Source organism: Raphanus sativus, chromosome 3, assembly GCF_000801105.2.
Source record: "Raphanus sativus cultivar WK10039 chromosome 3, ASM80110v3, whole genome shotgun sequence".
In the NCBI taxonomy this organism is placed as follows: Eukaryota; Viridiplantae; Streptophyta; class Magnoliopsida; order Brassicales; family Brassicaceae; genus Raphanus; species Raphanus sativus.
Genome location: NC_079513.1, coordinates 12220612 through 12232023, shown reverse-complemented (window position 1 = coordinate 12232023; position 11412 = coordinate 12220612). Strand labels below are relative to the sequence as shown.

The 11412-nt window shown below is 31.8% G+C and overlaps 2 protein-coding genes across 2 annotated transcripts; one reads left to right on the top strand and one right to left on the bottom strand.

Annotated features, from left to right (window-relative positions):
• Nucleotides 1-436: 436 nt before the first annotated feature.
• Nucleotides 437-1642, bottom strand: LOC108845199 (pentatricopeptide repeat-containing protein At1g10270-like). Its single transcript, XM_018618451.2, has one exon. It carries the CDS (start codon nucleotides 1640-1642, stop codon nucleotides 437-439), a length of 1206 nt encoding a protein of 401 aa, XP_018473953.2.
• A 278-nt stretch (nucleotides 1643-1920) lies between these two features.
• Nucleotides 1921-3231, top strand: LOC108845198 (pentatricopeptide repeat-containing protein At1g10270). Its single transcript, XM_018618450.2, has one exon. It carries the CDS (start codon nucleotides 1921-1923, stop codon nucleotides 3229-3231), a length of 1311 nt encoding a protein of 436 aa, XP_018473952.1.
• The last annotated feature ends 8181 nt before the right edge of the window (nucleotides 3232-11412 follow it).

The window sequence follows — 11412 nt, the reverse complement described above, 5'->3', positions numbered from 1 at the left end:
TGTGGAAGGTATAAGAAACATGCGTCAGAGGAAATTCGTCTCTGGATCATCATCTAGTAGGGTTCGTGAAGCAATCATCCACTTTCGTTTGTTGTGTTAGTTAACTATGCTCATTCTTAACCTTTAGTCTTGGGATCCTTCTGAGGTGTGAACATCGCTTTGAATCCTACTCCTACATATCTAGGCTATTAGACATCTTCTACCCTTGCGAGCAATTTCTGCGTTCCTTTCTTATGTCTTGAGTATTGTATTGCAAAAGTACAAAGATGGGAGAGTATAACTTCAAGTCTCAATCACAATGACTGTAAATTGTCAATCAATTATATGACATTAAAATCTATTGCCGTTGTTTTGCGGTCTGATTCATAGTTACAAAAAAAAAACTTTTCTTTAGTTATTCATTAAGAAACGGAACAACTGCTAAGACAAAGAAATGTTACACTACTATGACTTTCTTAGCAATATAGTTTAAAGAGGCATCCAATGTTTGGTTCACAGTTTTTACAGCATCACTGACTCTACCCTTCTTCACATATGCATCCATCATCGTTCGATATGTTGGAACATCAGGGAGAAAAAACTTTTTAGAGCACATTTCAGCGAAAAATTGCTCTGCTTCGGACAAGAGATCTTGCTCGCAAAACTTGGTGATCAGGTTCCTGTAAGCCAACTGTGGATGACTAACTGTGCCAACAGACTTGTGAAATATCTCAACTGCCTCGCTAATCTTCCCAAGCTTGAAACACTCATCCACCATAATATTACACGACTCAGAATCGAACTTTCTCGGGCACTTGCTTTGCTCCAGCATCTGACTGAACAATAACCAAGCTTCTTTTTTCTTACCGTACCTTAGCAACACTTTCAAAAAGGCATTTGCAGCAGTCGCATAGATCTCGCTGAAGTCTTCCTTGGACGACAAGTAACACTCCATAGCTTTCTCATCCATCTCCTGCTTAAACCAATTCTCCATAAACATCGCACTTGCCTGCGCCACAGTGTCCGAGTCGTCACTCAACTTGAGCTCTTGAAAAAGCTGGTTAGCCCTTTCAAGATTCCCCAAATCCAAAAACCCACGGATGAAAATGCCATAAACGGACCTATCCACGCAGTAGAACTTATCTATAGCTTCATCAATCCTACCCGCGTCGACCAACCCTTGAGCCAGGGCTAGTTGGGCACGATAACTCGGACGATTGCGCAACAAAAAGTGTGTGTATAATTCAAGAGCCTCGTCGAGTTTGCCTTCATCACATAAGGCAATGATGATTGGAGTGGAGCAGAGGTTGGTTATCAGATCCGATTTAGCTTTATCAGCGTAGTAATGGAACAAATCGTATGCGTCACTATACCGTCGGTCACTGCGCATAGCGTCGATGATAGCCACGCAGGTCTCGGCGGTCAATAAAGGATTACCTGTGGAAAAGATGGCCAAACGTGCTTGCTCTGCGGCCGCGTCTAGGTTGTATAATTTGATAAGCATCATGACTCTGCTATGAATCGAAGAGGGATCCGATTCAATTTTGGACATGGGAGGGGATGCTTGGATTGAAGAAAGGCGTTTAACGTAGAAGAGGGATGATGTGTTAACAAAACGGCGATGGTGGTGGATAGGAGTAGAAAAAAGGCGATTGAAAAACATATTGGCGGAGACAACAAGACAAAACTAAGTTCTCTTGTTGTTCTGTAGGTTCTGAAAGTCGAGCACGAGATTGAAGGCTTTATATAATATTAGTATATTTTGTTATTATTTAATTTTTTTTCCTTGGTTGATAAATACTCTTAAATACAGCTTGAGGGACTTTATCTGACGACTAAAAAATAAAACAATTACAAATCCAATGAACAGATACATTGAAAAAATAAAACAATAATACTACTGTACAAGCTTTTTTTTTTCGTCTTGTTACCTCAGCCGCCATGTTTCTTCTTCTACGCCTACGATCCCTCCCTGCTCCGATCCGCCATTGCTTCTCCCACAATACGTCGTCTCTCTCCTCCGCTGCTGGGAGTGTCCCATATCCAATCCCAAGGTATCCGTCGTCAGCGCCGCCGCATAAGGAGAAGGAGGACATAATGTGGAAACTCGATAGCTCTGCCTCTCACGTACACGCAAGAGTCATGATGATGATCAAGCTGTCGAATCTCGATGCGGCAGCGGATCAGGCGCTTCTCACAGTCTCGGCGGCAAGAGACGGATCATCATCTTCATCTTCATCTTCCACCGCCACCTGCGACGCAATCATCGGCGCCATGTGTCGTGCGGGACGGTACAAGGAAGCGTTCGAATACTTCCATTACTTTTTCAATGAATCAAGCCTGAAACCAAACATATCCTGCTTCAATCACATCATCGGAGCTCTCTGCCACCAAGGTCGTGTTGACGAGGCTCTCCGATTTCACCGCCTCTGCTCTTCACCCAACGGAGAAACGTACAGCTTATTGGTTAAAGGATTGGTTGATGCGGGAAGGATTCAAGAAGCAGAGGCTTTAATCATGTCCAAACCTCAGTTGAGTCCGGTTGTTTTCAATCATCTTATCCGTGGGTTTTTGGATCAGGACAAACTCGAAACCGCCTTGGACGTTTTCAGACATCTCAAACAAAGGCTTGTCTCGCCTGCAGATGATGAAATTGCCGACTTGGTTCATCTTATCATCGATGAGGATTACAATGGAATCGCGATGGTGACTGCTACATTCGTAGAGTATTGGTTCAAAAAAGGTAACGATGAAGAAGCTATCAACTGGTACACATCTTTGTTACGCAAGAGATTCGTAATGGACGCCATTACTGGGAACATTCTTCTGCGAATTCTTCTTAACTACGGCAAGAAAACACAAGCTTGGGCATTGTTTGATCGGATGCTGCTGGAGGACCATCAGTTTAATGCAGAGACATGTAACATAATGGTCAACGCATGTTTTGCCAACTCGAGGTTTAAAGAAGCAGTCGATACTTTTCATCGAGTGGGAAACAACATCGATGGCTCACAGCTTTGTTACAGGAACATAATTAGTAGATTCTGTGAGCAGGGTATGTTGTCTGAAGCAGGTGCTTTCTTTGAAGACATGTGTTCCAAGCAGTTCATCTTCCCAGACATCCCCACTTATAGGATATTGCTCGATGCCTATGCTAATGCATCCAGATTCCATGATGCTGAACGGATGGCGAACCTTACCGTTGATGTGAATCTCAAGTGTATTGCTAAGTTTTGTTCCCTAGATTGTTAAACTAGTCATTTCGTCAACGGGTGTTAAACTAGTTTTAACTATATTGCTTTGTTTTGAACTTTTCCAATTTTTCGAATTTTTAATGTAATTTAAGTATTTTACTATTTTAATATTTATTAATTAATTATAGCCATAGTATATATTATATTAAAATAGAATTAAAATATATAATGCTGAAAAAAAAGAAGAAGTAATATATACATTAAATATGAAATTTACTAAATTTATAATAGCCCTAACAACATCTTGCATAAATTCACCCAATCACAAGTTTTAGCAATGAAAGTTTATGCAATATTCTGTTAGGGCTATTATAAATTTAATAAATTTTCATATTTAATTATTACTTCTATTTTAATATAATGTATACTATAGTTATAAAATTTACAAAACATCATAGCACTTTACTTTTTTATGTTTTTTTGAAAAATAATTTATAATAATATATTATATTACTAATCACGAAATTAATAAAGAATTTATTTTTTTTTTAATTTAAAAAATTTATTAAGATTTTGCTAGATTTTTTAAACAGATTTATAATTAAATGTAGATTTAAATTTACAATTAAATTGATTGATTATTAATATCTTCATAATTATTAAGATTTTTTAGCAATATCCCCTATATATTAATTGAGAAACATTTCGGAAATTAGAACCTTAGTTTTGTATTAATTAAAAAAAACCCTATCCTACGTGTCATTCAATTAGAATGTTCAATTGTCCTACGTGGCAAGCTTAGGATTAAATTGAAAAAGGAGTTGGTCCAATTGAATTTGTATATCTCGCTAGATACAATGGAATATAGAAACTATAGGGGATGATGATATGATATCGTATTATTTAATTAACTAAAGCAATGTCTAAACAAGCGATATGATATTTCTTCAGAAAAATCAAGCGATGTGATATTCTTCAGACCGTATGACCGTATGACTGTTCGTCTCTTTAAACGATGATCAACAAATATGTCTTTTATATCATCATGTGTACGAAGCTTTCAACAAAAAAAAAACAAAAAACCTCAAAACTCAAATCTCGAATTTACAGTAAACTTTAGATGATCGTTAACATGTGACCCAAATTTGTAATAGATCGACAGAAGACAAGTTTTAATTTCTAACAGTAAACAAGTTTATCAAAGATGTTCTTGGGTCAAATTTGTATTTACATATATCTACACCGATGGTATTAACTTTAGATGATTCCGTCGACTAAAACAGAACCACCATGAATGAACGTCTCCTTCAAACTCCAAATCGCAAGAGAGCTTCCTCCTTTGTGATCCGCAATTATCCCAATTATGGCAAGCCAAATTCAGAAGCTCTGAAGTCGTTGCTTCTAGCCGTGGCTGTCGTCGGAATCAACCAGGTCACGTCGAGAGAAGAAGAACCAATAACTCCAATGGTGGGTTTTTCGTATTTTCAAAACCAGTCCCTGACCTTTGGATTGCTTTCAACTCGGACCCATACTTTTATATGTTCATAAATGCCCACGCAAATCAAACCCAAAGTTTCGATTATGCAATCTAACCCCCGCGAGTATTCCAAAATTACAGCCTTGGTCCCTGAATTCTCGTGGTCTTTCATTTCTGCCCCCAAACTTTGTAATTTACAAAGATAACCTCTCAAATTTATCTCAAACTTCCAATTGTGCACTCCAACCCTATGATATGCAAATGAGTATGCAAATGCAACATAAAAACATAAATGCAACCTAAAATGATCATAATAAGCTAAAATATAAATCTAAAGCTCATCAAAATCAAGAGATATCAAACACTCAAACCGCTTTCTCTTTTTTCACCATTTGTTAAATAAGGTAACACCCAAGAGTAGACTCAGGTGTGGAAAGGACATGCCACATACTAAAGATTACAAGTTTCTTGTGATGTTATCACACGTATATTATTGTTTAACTCTAACGGTTCAAAAGGTTAAGTTGCTCCCCACCCTCTCTGTTTTTCGAGTCCCCAAAATGTTTGTGTTTTTTTAATTTGTTATTACACTTTTAATCACCGTTCACTTATTCATTTATTTTTCTGCCTACAATTATATTTTATTTTTCTTTTCTTTCCTTTCTCCAATATTAATTTTCCAAATAAAAATATAATTTATTTAAATTTCACTCTAACAATTATCCCCTATATATTAAATAAGAAGCATTTTGAAAATAATTACCTCAGTTTTGTAGTATTTTAAAAAAGTCTCATTGTCCACGTATCACCCAATAAGAATGCTAATTTATCATATGTGTCATGCTTAGATTGAAATTGAAAAAGTGAATGATCCAATTTAATTTATTTATTTTCTTTCCTTAAATAAAACCTACGGAATTACCTTAAATGACTAATATATATATATGAAAATTAATGATTCTAATAATAAAGATTTGATAAACAGTTTTATCTCTTCCATCATTTTTGTTTAATTTTATATTATTAAAATAAATTACACAATCAAATTAGCTAGAAAATTAAAATTTAGATTTTTCGAATATATTATATTTTGGATTTAAAAAAATGAAAATAAATGACTAAAACTATTAAAATTATTATGTTAAAATTAATGATCAAAGATTTAACATTTTTATTATAAAAAGATACACGTAATTTTAAAAAAATATGAGTAAAAGTTATCATTTAATAATAAAACAAATATATGTTATAAAAAATAATAAAAAAAAAAATATATATATATATATATATATATATATATATATTAAAATATAATATGACATAAATATTTTAATATTAAAACTTTCAATGAATTTTTAAGAACATTTATAAATTATAAACTTATTAATTTTTCACATTGAAATTTTTTTTATTAATGATTTAAATATTTTGTTATAAAACGATATGATTATGAAGTCTCATTTAATAAATAACTATATAAAATATATTATTCTTAGAAAATAGGTTGGTCCATCTTAACTTATATTACACTTTTTATTAAACTAACTATCGAATTGATAAATAATGTACAAAAAATAATCTCGCACTTTCCTTAAATAAAAGCTACAAAATTACCTAATATGATTAACGTATATATGAAAATTAATTATTATGAATAATAAATATTTGATCACAAAATTTGTATCTTAGTTCTTTTTATTTCTTTTCTACTATTAAAAGATATTAAACAATCACATTAACTATATAATAAAAACATTGATTTTTTTCTTATATGCTATATTTCGAATTTTTCAAAACGTCTATAAATTATTAGAAATTTGAAGATATCATTTTGAAAATTTTTGTGATCAATAGCTTAATTTTTTGTTATAATAGGATACAAATGATCATAAAATTGTATTAATATGAATTTTTATTTAATAAATATTCAAATTTGATGGATAACAATTAGTTGAAATTCTTTACAACTTTTTTAAGCCCAAATCGATCTGGCTCATCATAAATTTAAAATAGATTTTGGTCCACAATTACAATTATAAATGTTCAGCTGAACATATTCACTATATATTATGAACATATTCACTATATATTAAATCACTTTAATTAAAATTAATTAACAATTTACCGCAACTGAAGCTTCTTATTTTTTTAATTTTTCTTTTTTGATTTTTTTGCTTTATTTCAACAGTAACTAATTTGAAGTAAAAATTATAAATTTGATGGATCACAATTAGTTGAAATTTTTTACATTTTTTTTATCTTTAAACTAACAGAGTTGTGTTCAGTCGAAGACATATTAATTTGATGAACACTAAATATGAAAGAATATAAAAACTTTTCTTTCATGCTTCTGTTTTGTTTTTTAATTTTATTTTTTAAATTTGGTGCTCTGATATTAACTCTAGATTTGATTATTTTATTAGATGATAGAAGCTTTTTAATTTTTTTAATTTTTTATTTAAATATATAATATTTTTTAATAAATGAATTTTTGACAACACGATTTCAAAATTCGTATAATATATAATATGATTTCAAACTAAATAATTATGATTTTGATATAAACCGAATAAACTGAAAACTGACAGTATATAAACCAAATTGAAACTAAGTAAATATGGATTTAGAATATTAGTTATATTTTACAAACCGAAATATCAGAAAAACCAAACCGAACTCAAACCAACCCGATATTCGGATTGAACACCCCTAATCCAAATGAAACCAAACTATTGTTTCATTCTCTAAAACATAATAAAAATAACAATTTCATCCCGCGCAAGGCGCGGGTCTTATTCTAGTTATATAATTAATAGATAATGTAAATGATCAAATATGTATAATTGATGAAATGAACTCATCTATGATTTTTTTGGTAGATAAAAATTGGAGAAGATTGGAAGAAGAAGAAATATCAGAATTAATATCTACTAAGGATATATTGTAAACCATAGTGAATACAAAAAATGAAATCAATTTGTCACAGTGGTTTAGCAGTATTATTTTATCTGGGTAATCATGGGTTCGAATCCCCCTTCCAACAAATTTAAAAAATTAATTTTTAATAATTATTATTTTAAATTGTAATATACAACTCAACGACACATAAGCTTCCGTTAATGATATCTCATCATCTATAAACGTTTGACTAACGGAAAATAGTCAATGTATGATTTAGCCAATTTTTATTAGTTTGTGTATGAAATTTAAAATAAATCTTAACTGATGTATGTTGTAGCACATGTCATCAGTTTATGTATTGATCGGGACTGCAAACCTCTGTTAATGTATGAATTGACCGATTTCCCAACCCTATACTATCTAATTTATAGTTTTGCAATTTCTTTTGTTTCTAAACTTGAAACTTGTTTGGTTTAAGAGTTTATTTTCTTAATATTTTTTTATCAATCTCTTAATCTCTTATTTATGGGTTTGTGTGGTTTCATGGAAAGAAAGAACTAGCAGATTGCACAATTCTACTCCAAAGGAACATGTGAGAAGTTTTAGTGATGCCTCCAACTGAGACTGAGAACATAGGGCTTGATCCAAAGAATCGCAGAGCATTGAGAATGAGAACATAGGCATATTCTCCACACACAACCTCTTTTTGAGAACTGATTCCTTGATGATTGAAGATCTTTCCTAGTAGCAGACACAGTAACAAATTAAGATGCTCATCAAAGATATCCCTTAGTATTAAAATAGAAACACTATTGAAGTCTAACCTTATGCTCATGTATTATTAACAAGAATGTCATTCCCTAAATGGCAACACCATTATTTATTAATTATAGCTTAGCATAATGTTTAATTCACATGACTATATAACGTGTTTGTTAGCATGTATGCAATGTGATCTCTAACTTAGTTTACACTCGGTTTAATATTATAAACTTAGTTGCATCGATTAGTTTATACTCGTTAATATCAAAATCGGTTCTTTATTAAGATCTTTTATATCATTTTAAACCGGTTACATTACTATATCATATAAAATCATGTTTTTCTTATTTTAATATATACTTGTTTTCACCCTAAAATTTACAAATTTATATGACTCGATTACATCATTTCACCCTATATACATTCCGGTTATATATTATATCTCATGCCGCACAAGGTCACATTCCGGTTATATGGATATATATCATTCCTGATATTTATATGGTTTGTTTGTTTTTTGTTTTTTGTTTTTTACTTTTTTATAAATATATATATAGCTTTGACTCATTCGTCATACAGCCAAGTTATATAGATAACTTGTATATAACTCGGATTTAGATATGACGATAATACAATTTTGAAACGTCACTTGATTAGATTTTTGAATTCAATTCAGAGACATGATCAATCAGGGATACTACACATAAATGTTATCAATCAGAGGATTATAAATTAATGCAAATTAGTCGGCAATTTGGAATTGTAGACATAAATAATTTATATCCAAATGATACGATCAATTAGTGATCGTAGACATTATTATTTGCATTAAATTATTAATTACCTAGCGAAGTTCCCCCCCCCCCTACACTTTATATTCGAAAGACTATATATATTGCATTGACATCGCCAAAGCTTCCATCACAATGCAAACGATGAAAAAGTATCATTCACAACGCAAGGTTTGAATTTCATTGTTGATGTAAAACCAAAAAGAAGTCTCTATGGAAGATTAAGGTGAAAGTCCTTAGACAATGAAAGCAATACTCAGCTTCTGGTTGAGAGACCATAGAAATGCTTTTAATTGTGTCGATATAATATATTTGATTGACTCGATTAGACATAGCTATATTTTTTGGATGCTCAAGAAAATAATGTTATCAAAGGCTCAACTTATTAAAACACATTTTTAGTGGAGTTTTTGGTCAGTATAATATTGTATTAACATGTTAACATATATCATTTGTCTAAAGATATATAATTCAAGTAAATATAAAAACATATATATAATCTTAATATATATGACAAAGTTATATAATTCAAGTAAAAAATAGGGAATCAACCTGTGAATTTAATTAATGGGGGATTTTATGGTGTCTATTAATATCAAATCAAATAATAATATTTTCCATATTTACATGATTCATTTGACAAATTTTACGTTTGACCATAATTTATGAGAATTTAATTGAGTTGATGTAATATATTTGATTGACTCATTAGACGTAGCTATATTTTTTGGATGTTCACAAAAATAATGTGATACCGTATCACAATTTACAAACTTCAAAATATGCAAAGACAATAAGTGCTATGGATTTCATCTCTGGCTTGAAGTCAATATGGAAGACTAAAATGAAAATCATAAGACTTTGTTAAATGAATGCGTTTATTTTGGTAAGCTGATATCATTTGTTATTGTTATTGTTATTGTTATTTAAAGAATTGCAAACGAATAGTTTTTAATTGAAGACACTTTTCAAAAGAGTTGTGATTTTTTTTTTTTGCTTCTTTATAATTCTTTTCTTTTTTTTCTTTTATATTTTATTATTCTATTGCTTATCTTTCGTTTTATCTTATATTCATAATATATATTATAAAGCAATAATTTTATCGTGTATGTTTCGTTTTATCTTAAATTCATAAACAATTTTTAAATAAATTACGAAACATAGGCGATAAAATTACGTTTGAGCATGTTTTACAAATCTTTACTTAATCTTATAGATTTACTTCCATAAAAACACTTCAATTACACCTAACTAATTACACAAGGTTTAAAAAAGAAATTATATAAATTTGTACAATTTCGTTCAATATTTTATTTTGTAACATATAATATTTGTGATTATACTTTTATCTTTCTAATATATATAGATTAAAATTTATAATCTATTTTAATCAATTCACACTGCGCAGCGCATTGCACATGTTACCACCTAGTTTCAGGTATAGTGCGTAATAGTAAAGACTTCAACCACAAACTTTAATCATTTCATATTTTTTTTCTTTTAAAATGATTGAAGTTTGTGGTTGAAATCTTTACTGTTACGCATTATGTACCTTGTCGATAACGCCTGGTCTGTTCGCCAGCTCGATGTCAATAACGCTTTCCTCCAGGGTACCTTGAACGAAGAAGTGTACGTTACTCCGCCTCAGGGATTTGTCGATCAAGATAAACCAAATCATGTTTGTCTTCTCAAAAAGGCGCTATATGGTCCCCGCCAAGCACCTCGGGCCTAGTATATGGAACTTCGAAACTACTTGCTCACACTTGGCTTCCTCAACAGCACAGCTGACACTTCGCTATTCATGAAAAGAATTGGCAGATACTGTGTATACATTCTTGTTTATGTCGACGACATGCTTATCACAGGTAGCTCCACAAATTTGGTTGATGACTGCATCCGAAACTTTGCTGCAAAATTCTCCATTAAAGACCTTGGTGATCTTCATTACTTTCTTGGAATTGAAGCAACCCGAACTCGCTCAGGCCTCCACATGATGCAAAAATGCTACATTACCAAACTACTTGAGAAGACGAACATGACGAACTCAAAACCGGTCGCAACACCAATGTCTCCAACCCCCAAGCTCTTGGTTGCCTCTTGTACACTCCTAGACAATCCAACAGAGTATCGTCGCATTTTTGGGAGCCTTCAGTACCTGTCCCTTACGCGACCTGATATTGCTTTCGCCGTCAACCGTCTCTCCCAGTTCATGCACCAGCAAACTGATCTTCATTGGCAAGCCGTCAAACAAGTTCTACGATTCCTTGCAGGTACTTCATCTCATGGAATCCTTCTTCGGCCCAATATA